The sequence below is a fragment of the Coptis chinensis genome, chromosome 2 (assembly GCF_015680905.1).
Source record: "Coptis chinensis isolate HL-2020 chromosome 2, ASM1568090v1, whole genome shotgun sequence".
NCBI classification, from domain to species: domain Eukaryota; kingdom Viridiplantae; phylum Streptophyta; class Magnoliopsida; order Ranunculales; family Ranunculaceae; genus Coptis; species Coptis chinensis.
In genome coordinates, this window is record NC_141457.1 from 93,463,448 (window position 1) to 93,483,484 (window position 20,037).

Genomic DNA, 20,037 nt, shown 5'->3' on the forward strand with positions numbered 1-20,037 from the left:
GTTTTAAAGGTCCCCTACTCCTTTTCATTAAACATAAAAAGCTTTCAGTTACATCTCTCATACTCTCTTCCTATGGCATCATCATAGGTTATTTTCCTTACATCCACTGCAAAAGAACTAGGTACAAGTTCTATAAATGTTACATTTGGGTAGTTCGCAATGAGTGCGTCTACAAGTTGGTTGGTCTCCCGATATATGTGGTGTATGGAGAAAAAAGTAAGACGACTTTGCATTGCTTCTATGTTTTTTATCATTTTTCTCACCTGCCAGGGGTATCTCTTCGTTTTTAGAAATGCTTCCATGTTGGAGGAGTCTGTCTGCACTTCTACCCTTCTGACATTGTGTGCTAAGGCTAGAACAAGCCCTTGCTCTACCTCTTGCAATTCCACCATCGCTATGTTGTTGTATGCTGATTGCCCATGGGCTGCTGCCACTACAAGCCCATTGCTATCTCATTATTATTGCCCACATCCCGGTCCACGTGTTCCTTTCACACTCCCATCGAGTTTAGAGTGTGATTGCCTTCCCTCCCTATACGCCACTTGCATATGATTTTTTTATGCCGAGTCCCCTCTATTTGCTTCTGCCACAGTTGTTCGAACCTCTCCTTTTCAGGCCCCTCCTCCATTTTAACCTCCATTGCTTGGACCTTAATCTTAACTTCATTTATGATTAGTTAAGTTCTTTTCTGCGATGCAGCAAAACTTGTGTTCGAAGCATATGTTGTTCCTCTCTTTCCAGGTCCAATAAATGTATCCTGTGAACAGCAGCCTCAACACATCTTGGTAGCCTCCTTTCCCTATAGTTTTCTACGCTATCCAGTCCTGTTCACGCTGCCAAGTGGTTTCTATCCCTCTTCGATACCCAGCTCTTGCTATTAACCTTTCCTATATCTCTCGGCCATAGCTGCAAGTAAAGAACAGGTGTTCTTCTGTTTCACAGTCCCTATTGCATAGTACACAGCCATCATTAGCCACCACCTTCCATTCCTTCAATTTTTGCAGTGTTTTCAACCCTCTCCTCATTGCTAACCAAGTTATAAATGAGTACTTGGGTATTTTGTTGTGAAACCAGACTATGTGGTGCCACTGAGTGCTTTGTCTGATAGTTCTGATGCTATCATATGTCTCCTTCATCTCAAAATCTCCCCTTTATGTAATTGTCCAGATCACTTCGTCTTCACCCGAATAGATGTTCACCTCTTCTTCGATGCCTTGCATTAATTATGGGTAGTATCTTTTGAATCGGTGTGGTATTTGCCAGTGCCCATCCTCTATAAAAGTTGAGACCTTAGCTCTCCTGTTACATATTGAGTCATAGAAGAACCTTGTGTCAAATTTTCCTGCCAAGATCCCCACTGGGTGCCAAGGGTCGTACCACAGGCTTGTACCTTCCCTATCCCCTATCAGATGTGTGGTGATATCCCTCGCTTCATCTCGGTCTTTCAAAATGTGGCGCTAGCTCCAAGAGCAATCACCAGGAATTTTCAGCTGCCAAAAGTTTCGCCCCTTTATTAGGTTGTTTTGTATCCAGTGTACCCACAAAGTGTCTTTCTTGCTCACTATATGCCATATGTGACTTAAGTTCGCAGCCCGTTTAGCGATTGTTAAGCTTCGGATTCCAAGCCCACCTCCTTGTATGGATAACACACATCCTCCCAGCTGATGAGCACATGGGAGGTGCCTCCGTCAGGTCCTACCCATAGGAAATTCCTGCACATTCTATTCAGTTCATCAATAGCTCTTTTCGGTAAGATGAAGGCTGCTAACCAGAAAATGCTTAAGTTGTTGACCACCGACTTAAGCAGTTGTAGCCTACCAGCATAGGAAAGAAATTTCCCCTTCCAACTCTGGATGCGTCTAATAACCTTTTCCAACAGTGGCATGCAGTCTGTATAAGTCAATCGGGTAGTGATGAGAGGGAGCCCTAAGTATTTCACTGGTATGGTGCCTTGTGGGAACTGTATGACCTGCCTTGCCTCCTCACAAAGCCTCTGGTCCATTCCTGTGCAAAATAATTGACTCTTCTGTACTTTAGCTTCGAGCCCTGTACAACCACTAAACAGTTTGAGAGTGTCCCTGAGCGTCATGATTGTAATGAGATCACCATGCATAAAGGCAATGAGGTCATCCGCAAAAGATAAGTGGGTTATCACTGGGTTCTGGTATCTGTGATGTAGTTTGTAGTCCCCCACTGTGACACTGTGTATCATAAGTTCTGAGAACATCTCCATAACAAGCACGAAGAGATATGGCGACAAAGGGTCTCCCTGACGGATGCCTCGCTTACCCTTGAAATGCCCATGTGGGGCTCCATTAATCATGATGGAGTAGTGAGCATCCTGAATATATGCCATTACCCATGCCACAAACCTCGTACGGATTCCAACTCTGTTAAGTGCAAATTCCACTGCTTCCCACCGCACTGAGTCATATGCTTTCCTCTAGTCTATCTTTGCGGCCATCCTCGAGGGGTTCTCATCTCTATGGTAGTTGTGTAGAAGCTCATGGGACAACAAGATGCTATCCTGTATGCTTCTTCCTAATATGAAAGCAGACTGGCATGGAGACACTATTATGGGCATAATGTCTTTCATTCTAGCCGTCATTATTTTCATAATGCATTTGTAAACTACACTGCAGCAAGCTATTGGTCTGTAGTCACTCAGGGACACTGGACTCAGATTCTTTGGCACCAGAGTAACACATGTAGAGTTTACCTCACTTAGAAGTCGCCTTGACACAAATAAATTTTTGATTGCTTTGACGAAGTCATCACCCACAATTCGCCATGCGGATTTGAAAAAGTGGGATCCAAACCCATCCCCCCCTGGAGCTTTGTCACTGTCAATCCTTGACAGGGTTTCTACAATCTCATCTCTTGTCACCTCTACTTCTAACCTCTCTCGCAGATCCATTCCAATCTGAGTCCTATGAATACCCTCAAACGCTGAGAAGTCCAAGGGGTTGAGTGTGATGGGGCTGTATAGGTTTCGGTAGTACTCTACACATTCTTTCCCAATCTCTTCGGTATCCTCAAGAGCCTTCCCATTTATATCCTTGAGGCAGGTGATTTTGTTCATCATTCTTTGGGTCTGGATGGACTTGAAGAAATAGGCGGTGTTGTCATCCCCTAGGACTTGGTCTCGGGATTTCTGCTTGTGGAATGCCTCCTCGTGTATTGATGCTCGCACAAACCCAGTGATGGCAGCCCTCTCTTCCTGAATAAGTAGTGCATCCAGCGGCCGTTGTTGAAGTTTTTCTTGTACCTAAGTCATGCACTGTTTCTCCTTTTCCAGTCTGATCACCACATCGCCTACTCTATCTTTATTCCATGCAATGAGGGCCCCCTTAGTTACTTTCAACTTTTTCATGAGGATATACATCGGGTTCCCCACCACTGGGGTATCCCATGCTCTCTGTATGAGCGCCATATAACCCTCTTCCTTGGACTAGAAGTTAAAGTACCTGAATGATTTTTTCCGCTTGTTCTTCTATGTTAGGGAGTATACTACCATCGGTGAATGATCAAAGGTCGCCCCTGGGTTCATAAACTCAGCCTCGTAGTCGTTGCATTCATCTACCCATTTTGCATTCACCATGACCCTGTCTAGCTTACACCACACCCTGTTATCTTGCTTATTATTCCAGGTTAGGTAATTGCCCTTGAACCATAGATCAACTAACCCAGCAATAGATGTGCAGTCCATTAACTCCGCAAACTGGCTCGGCCTTACTGCTATACCCCCTACCTTTTTTTGTGAGTTCATGATGGAATTGAAGTCCCCCATCACAATCCATGGCACTTGAATTCTGTTAGACATGTCTATCAAGTCATTCCACGCCTTCCTCCTAACTCTGTAATCAGTACTTGCATATATCACAGTAATCACTAACGTTTTCCCATCATTCATTGCTATATCGAGGCTGCTGTACTGCAATTCCCTTGTCACATTCATAACTGTACACGAAGTTGGATCATAGCATATCCAAATCTTTCCTGTGTCATTCAACTGACAATTATGGATTAATTCCTAGCCTGATACCACTTTATGTCGAATAACATCCACATTTTGTTGCTTTACTCTGGTGTCCAGCAACCTGAACAGTCTAATATCAAACTTCCTTATCATTTCATTCACTTCCACGTGCTTAAACCCCATATTGAACTCCCTCATGTTCCAACAGGCCATATTCATCATTTAAAACGATTAGGGGGTAACTAGTTGGGATTTGGATGGTCTTTCACTCCCATCTTTTGTGTACTGCCAGTGCTACTAGCTGATTTGAGGATTGTTACAACGGTCGCTGGCCTACCCTCCCGAGCACGTGTTGCTCTGTCCCTTGGATTATCCTATTGGAGCCCTGTTGTGCAGCCTGTGGTCAGTCCCCTTGGGTCACCTTCCACTGTCTTTCCCTTTTCTGCACTACCACTTGTAGTACCTCTCTCGGGCACCCTGTGCCCTGCTCTAGCTCTTACCTTATGGCTTCGTTTTGGGGATTCCCATCCTTCCTCATGGCTAGCCCTTTCCTCTGACCCATCCCCTTGCTCTGTCTCTGTTCTTTGCCTCATTGCCTTTCGCTCACTTGATCAGACGGGTCCCAATACATTGTTCTTTCCTGCTCATTGTGCCCTGCTGTGCACTTTGCTCCTGTTGCTCTTTCCTTGTTAGCAATACTTGCGGTTGTACTGCTTCTGTATCGATCCCATTACTTTGCTCTTTCCCACTCATTGTGCCCTGCTTTGCACCTTGCTCCTGTTGCTCTTTCCTTTTGAGTCATACTTGTGGTTGGTCTGTGGTTTTCCTCCCTATCTTGGCACACTTAGCATCGTTATGCCCAAAAACTTTGCAGTGGGAGCAGATCAGTGGTCTCCAATTATACTCAACTAGTATGTTAAAGGCCCTTACTTGGTCTACCACCACTGGTCTGTTGGTAATGTGCAGTCCACATCTACGTCCACACACAGCCTTGCATAGGTGGTTCTAGTCATTTCCTCTGTCGGCTTGTCGGTGAACATTGGAATGCCTAACGCACTTGCCACCTTACTGAACCCTATGGAGTCCCACATTGACCCAGATGGGAATGGTTTTAAGCTCCTTTGTATCGGCCTCCACAAATAACTTCCAAGGCCTAACTACAAACAGTTGGCTGGCGATGTGGAAGCTCCCTTTGTCCAACACAGACTCCTGATCTTCTTCCGTCTGAAATTCAAAGGTGAACATGGTATCCCCATAAGTTTTCATAGTAAACTTGTTCTTCAGTTGCCATGTACGTGCAACCATTTCCTTGACATACATGAAGCCTGGTTTCTTCCCAACAAAGCTCCCCACCACAAGATTTTCGTATTTCTTCTTAACATGCTCAAATTGGTTGAATTGGACTGGACATGAACAATGGCCTTCCCATCCACCATAGTTGGTTTGATATAACTGAGGTTCTTATTCCCCACTGAGCTACGACTTAGTATATCAGCCTAGGATGAGATTTTTTCCACTTACTTCTGTCGGTTCAGAAATTTCAGGTCTAGTTACTATCTCCTTGTCCACCCTTGAGTGGCTTTGTTACTTGTGTCTCCTTCCTTTTGTCTCTTCAATACCCTCACGTTCCTCCTCCAGTTGTAAAACATCTCTATGAATTTTCATTAAACGTTTTTGCATGAATTTCTCCAGTGATCCTTTCCCAAAGAGTGTCTCGAATTTTCCTGCAAGAATTTCTCCATCTTCATCTTCACTCTCCTCACGAATTGGTGTGCTCAGATTAACAGTACTCATGTTTTGTTGTCCTAAATTAGCTAATTTCTGAACAAGGATCAAAAAGCCCCTAAGGGAATAATCGCCCCTTATTAGTCCCTATTACCAAAAGCTTCTAATAATATTCTAAATCCCTCTAAGGGAATAATCGCCCCTTATAGTCACCTGATGGATGTTCTGCGCTGCCACCTGATCCCCCCTTATTTCATAAATCCCCCTATTCGTAGGGAAGTGGATCACCTGATAATATGTCGACGGAATTGCCTTCATTTCATGGATCCATCTTCTCCCTAGAATTGCATTATATTGGGAACTAGTGTCCACCATAAACCTTGTGAATACAGTCGTCGGACCTGCTATTACTGGAAGCACCAGCTCCCCAATGGGTACTGTCATACTGCCGTTGAACCCATACAGATTGGTTTGAGGGGCTTTCAACTGATCTCTGTCGATGTTCATCTCCTCTATGGCCCCTTTAAATAACAAATCCACTGAACTACCGCAGTCTATTAACACCCTCTTTACCAGATAATTACCCATCGTTATAGTAATCACCAATGCATCCTCATATGGCGAAATTACTGATTCTAGGTCTTTAGGGGTGAACATTATGTTTTCCTCTCCCATCGCGATTCCACAAACTAATTGCGGTATGCTCACCACCTCATTAACACGCTATAAACTCGCTGTCTTTCTTATCTTGTCTCTGTGTGCATTTCTTCCCAATGTTTCTCCACTAAAGATGACATTGATAGTACATAAAATTCTAGCCAAAGCTGGCACTCTCTCGGCTTGACGAACCTCCGTGACAAACTCCTTGAGCATCCCCTTTTCAATCATCCTTTCCATTAGCCACTTCAAGGCATAACATTTATTAGTGGCATTATTCCTGATTTGATAGTACGCGCAAAATGGTTTCCCCTCTATCTCCCCTGGTGTACTCCGCGGCCCCTCATAATATTGTTGCCCCTTAATTAGAGGCAAGATTTCCTCTAAGGGCCTGTTAAGAGGAGTCTGTTCTATTTCGCGATACAACTTCCTTTATCAGATATCCCTTTTGCCTCGATCCCCTATCCTCTCTGAACCTTGGTTCTCCCCTCTATATGATCCTCTCTCTCTTTCCTCTATTCTACCTTTACCCTTTCGTTCATCTCTGTCCACAGCCTGCACTGTCTTCCCTGATTTCTTCTGTTCCTTCGCATTCCTCTGCATTATATCCTCATATCGTATGTATTTGTCTACCTTTGGGTACAGAGCGTGCAAAGTAGTGATCTCTATTTTGGACACCGACTCATGAACTCTAGTTCCAGATCTTAAGCCGTGCTAGAAGGCTATGACCGTAGTATGTTCATCAAGATTTTCCATTCTCAGTGTCTCCTCCTTAAATCTGCACAAAAACTCCCTTAATGATTCCGCGGATCTTTGTTTAATGTTGAACAGAGCTGCGATATCAACCACCCTCATTTTCTGGTGTATGAAGTGATCAACAAAGGTGCGCTCCAGCTTTTCAAACCTTTTGATGCTCCGCAAAGCCAACCTGTAATACCAATCTGAGGCTCCCCCCTTAAGACTGGCAGGGAACATCATGCAGCGGAGTCCATCATACTTACTCTCCTGCCATAACGACATCTGTTGCCGAAAATGGTGCAAATGATAAGTCGGGTCTCCTTTCCCATTATACCTCTCAAACCTGGGTTGGGAGAACCTCTTAGGCACTTCCGAATTCCATATTGAATCTGCTAACGGATTTTTATTGAGGTTCGCAACCTCCTTCTGTGCAGCACTCTGGTTCGCTCTTTCTGCTACGCGGTTTATTTCCCTATCTTTCTCAATCATAGCCTGTACTACCTCCAGAGTGATGCCCGCTGTTTGTTCCGCGTCCGGTGGCGGGTACTCCTCATTCTCCCCCTCCACTTCACTTCCCCAAGGATCCCCCCCCCCGCTCCGTTTCACCACGTGTAGTCTCCCTCTCCTTTCTCAACTCGTCATTCTCATTCCTTAGCCTAACTATCTCAACCTGAAGAAGTCTGGTAGCGTCAGCCGCCACGTCGATATTTCTTTCTCTCCTACCCCTTCCATCTCAGAGCGCTTGCTGTTTCCTCGACCGCCTCTCTAACTGCTACTTTCCTAGGTCTTCCTACTCCTCTTTTCGCTACAGTGGTCATTTTTCTTTTGGTCCCCACAGACAGCGCCAAATGTATCACCAGATATTACAACCACTAAGATCCTATGTAATAGTACCAACTCTAAGATTTTATCTATTAGTTTTTCTTTTCTCTCTTTTCTCTCACTTTTTTCTCCTATCTTTCTTTCTGGTGTCTTCTTCTTTCTATCTCTCTCCTTTCTAACCTCTTCTTGTGGTTCCTTGATCTCTTTTTCATCTAGCGGTCCATCTCTCTCCACGTGCCGCGTCGGTTTCCTTGCAGTTAGGGTTCTACAGAATATGATCTACTGCAGCATGTTTTCTCCCTCTTATACTGCATCCGGCCCACTTGCCACCAATAACCTCCCATGTCACGAATATGACCTATACACTATTAGAATAATAAACTGTACTTCTTTTTTGTATTTCTTGATTTTAACTTAATCGAGTTTGAAGGTCAAGTTGTACATTATAATATTATATCAATTAGATGTTAAATCATTATGGTTAGCACAATCTGTTATTTAATTTAAAACAATACATATTAAGAATCCACCACAAAACAGAGATCACACAGTCAAATTTTACTATATTTTTTTTTCGATAACAAAAAAGAAGAAAAAAAGAAAAAGAAAAGTGAATATCATTAGCATATAAAGTATGTGATATTCATTAGCATCCATAATAAACAAATGAAAATCACCTTTTTTTTTTTGATGGCGCAATTGTACGCATTGTTGTACTTTAATTTTCTTTTTCTGAAATAAAGAAGAAGAACGTGAGCTAGGAGTGTAAAAAAAGCCCGTTGACCCATCATCCGGTAGGGTACCCGATCTTCACCCGCCACCCAAACCCACACCGACCCTAAAGCGGACCACCTCCCCTCGCACCCGTTTTTTATGCGGTTGGGCTATGGGTGTAGGTTCTATGCTTAAACCCGACCCGTCAAGCCGCTCGACCCGCACCGTGTCAAAAGCTGTTGACCCAACCTCATTGACCCGCACAATTTCTAGACTCTAACTCTAATATTTTTGTATTTTGTTTATATTTTCTTTTAACTTTTGTAGAAATTTGAGAGATATAAATACAAACTTATGATTTCAACATCAATTTCACATATTCAAATTTGAACATTGGGCAAATTCACCTTTCGAATTTTGGAAAAGATGAATCATTCATCCTTATATTAATTTCGAATTCTTTTAGTTTATATTTTATTGTTTTGTACCATAGATCCTCGCTCCCATCTTCATTTTATCATGTTATGAAAAATAATCAATTTACAAATAGTAAATCACGAGAAAAAAAAAGTTTCAAAATTCTGAGATATGGTTTGGGTTCAAATTTAAGTTTTTTATTTTTGTTTATTTTTATTGATTGATTCCATTTTTTGCTATGTTGTGAATTGAAAATATATTACTTGCAGAATTAGAAAGTTTTTTTTGGGTGAAATTGGGTTAAAATGATAATTTCCACCCGACCCGAATGACCCACCCAAAACCCGCCCGTAAGCTGACCCAACAGGCCGAGTGATAATACTAAGACATGATACTTCAACCCGCCCCGTCGGGAACCACTTGATTTGTATCCCCTAGACCCGCCCCATCACTAGTTGATCCGTGATTGACCCGACCCGCCCCGTATTACACTCCTAACATGAGCTATGTAGAGGCATACATGAATACATAATACATGCCGTGATAATCATTCTCGATTATTTAGCTTTTTGACGAGTAATGCACATAAGATTATAGTACACAACTTAGATTGATTTGGACAAACCATTGGTATGATTGTAATATAATATAATATTAGTTTATCTTGACTATATAATTACACTAGTACACTTTGTGTGTATTAAACAGGACCAGTGAGATTGTTTTTTTTTATACTGACTGTATAAGAAAACAAACATCTCTATTATTATGGATACTTGTCCTCTTAATCCGGATATAATAACAGACACTTACGTTACTTTAAATTATCAATGAGTGAAATTCATTTGTGAATCAACAAACTCGATAAATTGGATAATAACATTATAAGTGTACTGTTGATTATAGAAGAAATCCGTGACCCAGAGTTCATAAGAATTGTCATAACAGACAAAAAAAATTGATTAATGTAGTTGTTAATAACTTGACTTAATCAACAAACATTCAATATCTTAACACAAAAAAATTAACAAAGATATAATATAGAGCCCATAAACGTAATACACGTAATTTAAGATTAGAACGATAGTGTAACAATAATCTTTCTCCTCTTACAATAATAGCGGTAATACACGTATCCATTCCCTTGCAGTTTCATCTGAGGGTAACAAACAAAACTGCTTTTATCAGAATTAGAAAAGAAACACCCCATAGATAATAATCATCAATACAACTAAGCCCACCATACATAAAAACACAGTTCTGTGGGGGAATGTTATTCCCGTCGTGACAGAAAAAACACCCCCCACCCCTTAAATAAAAAAAAAAAAAATAATAATAATAATAACAATATATTACATAAATAATATGAATACTATAGATTATATAGTAGGCTGTTTACCCATCTGTTTATTGTCAGCTTTATTCAAAATTGAATATGTTTTCCTATATTCTTATTATTATCGATAGATTATCACGAGTTTTTTTAATAAAATTTCGTTTAAATTCCTAGAACTCCATGACTACCCAATATCACGAATCACAAATTTGTACATCCAAATATATAGTAAATGACAGCAGCAAACATCTATATACCATAAAGTTACAATTCGACAACGCTGGCTATCGCATCCAATAATGCTTAATAACAAAAGAGTAATAATAAAAACATAAAACAATGGTTTCATAAACCTCGATTAAAATCTTAATTCAGAAAAGAGAAGGGAATGGATCTTGTGCTCAGTGGAAGGAGAAGTCGTTTTAATTGATAGGGCTCACGGTAGAGGTTTTTTTACGACCTCATCCCACTGCCCAACACACATCCCTGTGTTTTCAACTCATCATTGCATCCATCAATTAAACTCTTTTTACTCTCTTTCAGTTTATGAAAACCTTAATTAATAATTCATTAAACAATATATATTTGAAAAAAGTGAAGGCTTCAGTGTGTGTAACAATCAGATCATTGATTTTCATCTCACTGAAATCCGCTAAGATATAATAAATTTATCATCATAAGCCACTTTTAATCTAAAATTTTCAAATACAGAAAACAAAAATATAAAAAGATTGAAAGAAACGAAAGCTACTAAAGGGAACGCAGACATAAACGACTGTGTTGTGTTGAGTGGAGAAAGGTTTGAGGTTTAAGTGGTTTTTATAGATTGAAAAAAAGAACTAGGGTTAGGGTTTTGGGAAAGGGCAAAAGAAGAAGAGATTGAATTGGGCCTTGAATAGAAGCCCATGCTATCTCGTATTTTTAGCCTTTTAGGCGTTTTTCTTGGACAGAATTTCTTTGGGTGGTACTGGTTGCAATTAGGTGGTGCACTGTTCTTTATTAATCGCCGTTCATCTCACCCTTTGAACAAAATGCCGTGAAATATCGTTAGATGTCAAGAAGTCCTTTTAAGGGTGTGTTTGTTAAATTTTAACTCATGGAAAGGAAAGGAAATAAAATGGGTGGTCCACTATGGAATGGAATGGAATGGAATGGAATGGAAAGGAAATAATTTTAAATGGTATGTGTTTTTGGTAAAACTGGGGAAAAGGAAAGTAAAAGCTGGGAAAAGGAATAATCGTGTTTGTTTTGCAAAATTTATGGAAAAGAAATAATTGTATTGTTGAGTGGAGTGTATTAGTAGTAAGTCCACTATTTATTTATTTCCTTTCCTTTCCTTTTTCATTTCCTTTCCTTTCCACAAAATTTTCGAGGAGATTAATTTAAAGATACAAAAAACCTTTTCCATTTGTTTTAGTATGGAAAAGCCCATTTCTTACATGGGTAAAAACAAACGCATTAAAACTATGAAAAAAGATGGACAGCTCTTATTTTTATTTTTCCTTTCCATAGTGTTTCCATCATAACAAACACACCCTAAGTGTCAAAAATTTGGAGTTGAAGGGTCCGCTTGGTTGGATGTAAAAGTTAGCAAATATGGAAATGATTGTTTTATAAAGTTTTGTTTCGGAAACTTGTACAAGAGATTTTTTTTTTTCTAGATTTCTACATGCTTGCTTGGTTGAATTATTTTTGGAGGTATTAGGGTTCTTCATAAATTTGGGTTTAGAACCCTAATAGTGAAAACTAGAGAAGAGTTGGGGAGGAAGCTCAAATTTCGCGAGATGAAATTTCAATTTCAGCGATATTGAAATCAAGTTAGAGGAAGAACACATAGAAAAAAAATGGCAAGGGTTTTAGAAAGTTTTGTTGCGACTTTCAAGTTGCAAAAAATATCTTCACATTTTCATAGTTTTAGAAATATTTTCATGGCCCCCACCCAATCACAACTCAACCAAACCCTTATGGAAACACGTGGAAAATTTTCTAAAACAAAATTTTCTCATGTTTTCTAGCTAAACAAGTGGACCTGAAAAGTTGAATTTTGTCAAATCACCAATACCTCGTGAGAACTGAAACTTACTGCTGATTATATCTTGATCAGTTTTATTTTTCTTACACCGCACACGCCTTGACTAATCCCCTTGCCTAGTGGCCCTAAGGGGAATCGAACTAGCGACCAACCCCAAGGCCAGACTCACTTTATAAAAAAAACATTAAATATTTGACTACATTATATTCTGATTGTGGAACCCCACTAGTTCAGATTTTATGAACAAATGGATGGATTATGGTTTTAAATGTTAATTAAACAACCCGAGATTAGGCCTTAACTAGATTTTGGACTCCGGGCCAACCTCTTTTAATTATTTAGTTATTTTACATGATAGGATGATTTTTTTTTTAATCTAATTTCATTTTAAAATTTTGGACTTTGTAGTCTCAGGCTAAATTTGTTAGATAAGTTGTATAGAAAAATAACAGCTCACAGAACTTGATTAAATTCATATATTATAATATTCAATTCAATTCATATATTATAATATAAAGTAGATTTTTTAGACCTATATTTTAGCATATTTGGACTTGTAAAAATTGCAATTGTACGGACCTATTTTTTAGCAGATTATGAACTTGTAAAAATTGCATTTGCACTTACATATTAGAGAGCCACCTAAGAGAGAGAAAAAACTATATCACATATAAAAGTGCCACTTGAGAGAGAAAAAAACTGTATCACATATATGAGTACCACTTAAGAGAGAAAAAACTGTCTCACATATAAGAGTGCCACCCAGGAGAGAGAAAAAGCTCACTTAAAAGTCTCTGCTTTAGTATATAGAGATAGTAGATTACATTAGGATATGGATTACATTAGGAAAAAGCTCACTTAAAAGTCTCTACTTTAGTATATAGAGATAGTAGATAGTACATTAGGATAGTAGATTACATTAGTCTCTACTTTAGTATATATAGATAGTAGATTACTTTAGTATATAGAGATAGTAGATAGTAGATTACATTAGTATATAGTGTTTAAACTTCCGCCAGACGGAAAAATAGCTCAATATAGAATTCAATATGAACAAGAAGCGTATCTTGAAGAGAAAACTGTTGAAGTATACACCCAGAATATGTAACTACTCACGAATAACATATTACCCAATGTTGTTAATCTGATCACCACTTGCAAGCCTAAGCAATCTCATACAACTATGACATATATAAATTAGTTTTGAGTGAATATTGGCAATATACATATATATGGGCACTGAAAGAACGACAGGATTACAACAGCGGAGCAACAGCACCTGCAAAAAGTAAACACAACTTCAGAAAAGACACTCAGTAGCACAACGTAAGTAGGAGAAACCCAAGTTCAGGTGTAATTGACATGGACTGCTCCAGTATGCCCTGAAACCACTGGTTAGCTCAGTGCTAATCAAGATTCCCCTAGGAATTCAAGAGTTGTTCTTATATACGCTTGGTAATCTATCATATGCGCTTGTTCTTATTGAAGTCCCAGTTCACAGAGAGTGGGTGTTAGAATCTGAGTGATTTTAACTAGCATATCCGAGAGGTATTTTTTATCATATGCAAGAGGTATTCATGGCTGTATACATACTTGGACTCTAGCAAGTTTCATTAAGAAAATCGCCTGGGCTAGCCAAGTGATTGCAGCTAAAATTTGATGAAGCATTCTAAGTGGGACCCCTGGAATTGTAATTGCCGAGTTTAAACACCCTCTGCATGTTTCTCTATTCACGGTTGGAATAATTAACATGTCAGTAAATGTTTACCCTGGACAATAAACTTCCAAAACTTCAGTTCCTTTGAGATCAAGTAACTTTGCAAAAGCTAATTGAACTCTCTCATAAGCTTATAATATGATCCCATAGGAATAAAATGTCATCAAACAGTAATCTTAGGTAGTTTTCACAGTTTGAACACAAGTGTCTTAAGATTACAAGGAAATTTATGCACGTTTGTATGTACCCATGTATAACATATTTCTTAAAGGCTAAAACCATTACTTACATGACTATTGGCACAAAATATGTTGAGCAGTTGAAAAAACATTTAACTACCCAAATTGTAACTGTATACGTACCATCAGTAATTTTCTTTGTATCCTCACCCGACTTCCAGACGATATCTCCCAATCCTGTTGAAATGCTCTTGTAAAACTGGTCGTTTAAAATGAAAACAAGGTCAAATTAATTCGTAGGCATATGCAGGGATAAAAATCACAGGATAATCCGATAATGGTTGGTAATTTGATGCTTTATTCTCAGGAGGCATGATTTCTATGCGGTGCAGCAAAATCCAAGATGCACCAGTACAACAATAAGAGTGCGGAAGAGCAACGAAGAACATGAATATCCATTCATATATACCTTGTGAAATTCTAGGGTGTCTCCCTGGGATTTCGAAGCTCAACCATAAACAACCGGAGCAACCTCAAAAATCTGGGCAAACAAATAATTTGAAAGAAGTATTAGTATCTGTAAATGAAATACAGCAATGAGACTTCTAGATGCACAATTTCTCTAAGTAAGTGGCACATTGACTCAATCAAAGCCCGAATCCACCAAGGACTTATGATTTGAAGAGATATACCTCTGTTGCAATAGATAAATGGCCTTTCCGTCCAGTTTTCTCCCCTAGCAGTTTCATCTGAGGGTAACAAACAAAACTGCTTTTAACAGAAATAGAAGAGGAACACCCCATAGATAATAATCATCAATACAACTGAGCCCACCATACATGAAAACACAGTTCTGTGGGGGAATACATGCAACTGAAGGTAAATGCTATTCTCATCGTGACAGAAAAAACACCCCCACTCTTAAAAAAAAATTAAAATAATAAAAAATAAAATAAAAAATAAAATAATAATAACAATAACAATAACAATATAGAACATAAATAATATGAATACTATAACATTCTCAATCCTACAATCAATGGTTTTCAACATAAACGGTGAATTAGCAACCTAAGATATTATAAATTTGTAATCCAACATTGATATGGTTCGAACTGAAGCTGCACAAGTGATATAGTGCAGATATAATGAGCATATAAACATTTTGATTTTGCCAACCCCCGAAAAAAAACCGGTTCAAATATGATATCATGTATAAAAATGCAAGTTTACAAACCCATGCGATTAAGCAATCTATGGCATTCGAAGTAATGAGAAACATTAAGGTGAACAGACACCTTAGAAAGCATTGATTGTAAGGTGTTTTAGCATTGCTACCTTCTATTTTAACTTGTGCAGAAAAAAGAAAAAGAAGGAAGTCTAACCACTTGGTATAAATTTTTCTGAGACAGCGGAACAAAGAACAAAGAAGGGGTTGTGTACCTTGTACTTATTTTTCTTCACATTGAATCCCAAAGGCATGGCAGCTTCCTCAATTTTGAGACTATCTCATTAGCGGGCTTTTTAGATGTAAATCTTGTTTCCCTTTTAACAAGTCCCTGCTTGCAGCAGGAATATCAGAACCAAAGAGATGAAAAGAAGCAGCAATCATTTATGTAAGATTAACAAAATTATGTTGCAAGTATTAATTATATATGGCTGTTTTCACAAATTTTAATATATACAATACCATAAATTAACATTTTCAGTCAGATACTGTTCCAGAGATATTAACCATGTTGTATTTTCATGACTACTTTCCTAATAGACCTAAAACAAGAGCACAAATGTAGATAAATGCAAGCATTTGATGATCGAGCCCGTTATATGAACTCCACCACCAAAAAGTAGATTTATAAAATCAATTGAGGGCTGATTTTTGGTGAAGATAGTCTTCTCATAATGGAGAAACTTCTTACAAAAATCAGCCCAAGCGAAAAATGTTTTAACATTATCAAAAGTTGTTTTGAAATTTGAAAAATTTGGACCATTGGATAATTTTATAACTTTGTAAGTAAATTTTGATCACGTTTAGACATCTTCAAATGTGCTGATTTTTTCTAAAGATGATCTATATTGTGGGGAGAACATCTCCACCAAAAATCAGCTTCTAATTCATTGTTTTTCATGGTGGAGTTTTTTGGAGTTAAGTATAAGTGGAGTTCATATACTTGGGCAGGTTAGATGATATCACTTGTCTAATTTATCAAACTGGACATGAAAATATAGACATATAAGAAACTGTTAACAAAACCCTATGCCCATATGGTTAAGATTGTTGACTAATTTCGTACTTTCAAGAAGGTACTGAAAATAATATTGTCAGTTCTGTTCACATCTCAAATTGTCCACCTTTCTACGAGTATTAATCTCATTTTAGAAATAGGAACCCGGGGGTTTCAAAACTAACCGCCTGCTTTTCAAATAGAGTGCTGAGATTTAGACCCTGAGATGTGGAGATGAGTTCAAAGGCATTCATTGCGACTGGTCTATCTTCTCGACTCTCAACAACGAGATTTCCAGAATCCTATACAGAAGAAATTAGTATATTTAAAGATTCATGACGATTACTTTCTTTGCAGAACGTGATAAGGAAATATCATGTCCTTTGATAGAGAACAAGGTTAGAGGAGTACCCACATTCGTCAAAAAATAGCATCCCGTCATCAAAGAGTAACATCTGCTGGTTCAAAATGGGTGGCTTATATCCTTTCTTGAACCATTCATTTTCTATGACTTCAGAAATTGTCATTAGCTATTATGGAGCATTGAGTTGTGGAGATATTTTTCATCAACATATAAACAAGGACAATGCAATCAATTAGTCTCAAGAAGCTGAACAAGACATTGTCAAAATAACAGACAAGAGAAAGGCATATACCGTCAAGGGATTGGGGTCCAAGATCCTTTTGACCAATTTCTTTGCACTAGTAGAAAACCATGGGGGGCAGGTAAAGTCCGCCTTGAAGATCTGCAATCAAATGGACTCAATATGAATCTCAGACACGCTCAAAAATAAAATCCTTACCTACAGAACTCATTCCCTACAGTATGCAATATCTGATCCTAACAGAGCATGGTATTCTAACGAACCTACCCCCAAGACACACACACACACACATTTGATGATTACCTTTTTGTATAATGCCATCAGATTGGAATCCTCGAAAGGCAAATAACCTGCCATAAGGACAAAAAGGATGACACCACATGACCACAGATCTGCCTTTGCTCCATCGTACCCTTTACTGTTTACCACCTGAAAGAGACAGTATTTGTATAAAGTAGAATCCAAAAGGAGAGACAGAAAGAGAAGAGAGGTATTGTAAGCTATTTTATGAAGCAGGAGATCATCCTAAATTCAAAGCTACATACCTCTGGAGCAACATAGTTAGGTGTTCCACATGTTGTATGAAGCAGTCCATCTTCCTGAAAGTTCAGTTAAATCTTTACAAGCACTGAAATATGACTTCTTAGTCATTGCTCCACAAAAACAAAATCAAATAATCATAGGGTATTAGCAGCAAAAGATGATTAATTGTTTGGAATAAACTTCTATTAGGCATTACTTTCACATTTACTAACAAGCAAAAAAAACAATGAAATGGATGCCACCACACTCACTCGAACTTGCTGAGGCAGTGCACTTAGTCCAAAATCTGAGACTTTAAGAGCTCCATTAGAATCGAAAGTAGCAGATTCTCCGGCTGCAATAACCAAATAATGGAAAAGATGTCTAACTCTGTTCCAACTAATCAAGTTTGTGAAAGGGAGGATCACAAAGACAAAACAAAGGGATAATATGGAGGAGCCTCGAATCCAAAACTTTTTTTCACCTTGAGGTCCCTATGAAAAAACACCTCTGCTGTGGCAGTAATCCACGGCATTAATGAGCTGCTGAAAATAATTTCACCGCTTCATCTTCCTTCAACCTCCCATTACTAGCCTGTCACGAAGACCAGAAAAAAAAATGAATCCATAGAACCCTATAATGACTGAATCCTGCACCATTAAACCTAAGTTACATTGACACGGATCGTGTATCATTATCGGACATGGATGCAAAGTGAATTTGAGGTAAATCACATACAATATAAGTCTGATATGTGTCTGACACGGACATGTGGAGATGTATCCGATACGGATTTTTTTCAAAACGTGTCCATGTAATATAGCATTAAACCAAACTGCTGAAGGGACCAAATGTATTGAACCAAGAGCTTACAATTTTGTCAAAGAGTTCACCACCAGTCACAAATTCCAGAACAATGTATATCTTTGTCTTGCTAGCCATAACCTACACAAACAGCAGTCAACTACGGTAGCTAGAAGTAGAAGTAGAGTAAAACATTCTACAATCAAAATCTTCCACATGTAGAAACAAATTAGCAAAGAGTGTGGACTTGGGCAATGCAGTGAATTTCCCAATCTACACACTAGAGAACGCACAACTATTGGTCACAGTTCACTAATGAAACAATGAACTTCGTAAACAAGAGATCAATATATGGTGAAGATATATTATTGTGAAAACAATGTGATAGCCACCTACCTCATACATTATTATAACATTTGGGTGTGGGATCAATTTCATGGTTGAAATTTCCCGTTTGATCTGTTTAAAAGAAAACTGATAATCAATAGCTAGCAAATAAGACTTTACCTACCACAAATGGTTGCAAGTGAAACTACACAAACATAAAGACAGAGTAGACTTGACATATACCATTAAAAACATGAAAACCAAAAATTTGGAATAAGACCAGAAGTTTCAGCTCAAATATAAAACATTCCTAATTCCAATTGCAATTTCAGCTTTCATACACAATTTTTTCGAATAGCTTAAAAACTATATACAAAGACCTGTACATGATTAGTGGATAGCAGTAGAACACTTTATCTAAAACTACTAAGAATCTACTTTACGAATCTCTCGTCATTATTCACCAATCAAGATATCCTAATCAGCGGCAACATACTACTTATGCAACAACCATTTATATATCTGATACCAATTTCTGCGAAACCAAGCCCCTACTCTTCTAAGCTTTGTCAACTAACAGTTTAGGCGCGCGTAGACCATTGAAACATCACATTTAATCACAATATATCAAGCTGATTTGCAACCTTGCCACCCATATAACTTTCTTTATAAATTTTTCTATAGGAAGAAAAAAAAAACATATTTATAATACCTGACTGATCATCTTATGCTTAAGAAGCTTTTCTTTGTCAAGAATCTTAATAGCAACATTAGAACCAGTTTCAACATTCCTCGCAAACTTGACTTTAGCAAATGATCCTTCACCAAGTGTTCTACCTAACTCATACTTCCCTATTCTAATTCTCCCATGTGACGACTTCATTCTTCTTTTCCAATTTCCACCTTCTTATCTTCTTTGTTTCTTTGTTTCTTTCTTGTTGTTTAAATTTAAACAACGAGAGATACTAAGACCTCTTCTTCTTACAAGGTTGCCACACTCTTGACTTAACAATATTCATCTTTCCTTGTAACTTTTTTTTTTCCCCTGAACTGAAAACAACAACACTATTTTCTGAATCAAAATTTTCTTAGATCAAACCACGTGACTAATAAGAAAGACAGGTGCAAATATAACTGAGAGATTTTCCATTGGAAAACTTTTTTTGTTTTTCTTTTGAAGGATGGTCTTAGGAAATGGAATTTATGGTTCGATTTAATGTTTTGGTTTTCTGGGAATT

General features: G+C 38.3%; 1 protein-coding gene, 2 non-coding genes and 1 pseudogene across 4 annotated transcripts; all 4 read right to left on the reverse strand.

Moving 5' to 3' along the window:
- Nucleotides 1–2,443: 2,443 nt before the first annotated feature.
- Nucleotides 2,444–4,572, reverse strand: LOC147519066 (uncharacterized). Its single transcript, XM_086594056.1, has 3 exons — nt 4,401–4,572; nt 3,515–3,999; nt 2,444–3,268 (listed from the first exon to the last, which is right to left on the reverse strand). Exons 1-3 carry the CDS (start codon nt 4,570–4,572, stop codon nt 2,444–2,446), a joined length of 1,482 nt encoding a protein of 493 aa, XP_086450182.1.
- Nucleotides 4,573–10,784: 6,212 nt separating this feature from the next.
- LOC147519067 (small nucleolar RNA Z152/R70/R12) lies at nt 10,785–10,900 on the reverse strand. The gene has a single exon (XR_015214654.1). It is a non-coding gene; the product is annotated as a small nucleolar RNA Z152/R70/R12 (small nucleolar RNA).
- An 86-nt stretch (nt 10,901–10,986) lies between these two features.
- On the reverse strand, nt 10,987–11,072 carry LOC147519068 (small nucleolar RNA R11/Z151). Its single transcript, XR_015214670.1, has one exon. It is a non-coding gene; the product is annotated as a small nucleolar RNA R11/Z151 (small nucleolar RNA).
- Nucleotides 11,073–13,470: 2,398 nt separating this feature from the next.
- Nucleotides 13,471–19,829, reverse strand: LOC147519069 (CBL-interacting serine/threonine-protein kinase 23-like; annotated as a pseudogene). Its single transcript, XR_015211994.1, has 15 exons — nt 19,512–19,829; nt 18,869–18,931; nt 18,542–18,613; nt 18,153–18,262; nt 17,941–18,023; nt 17,692–17,745; nt 17,450–17,575; nt 17,198–17,287; nt 16,952–17,071; nt 16,727–16,843; nt 15,760–15,875; nt 15,009–15,065; nt 14,786–14,857; nt 14,500–14,575; nt 13,471–13,699 (listed from the first exon to the last, which is right to left on the reverse strand). The product of XR_015211994.1 is annotated as a CBL-interacting serine/threonine-protein kinase 23-like (transcript).
- Nucleotides 19,830–20,037: the final 208 nt, after the last annotated feature.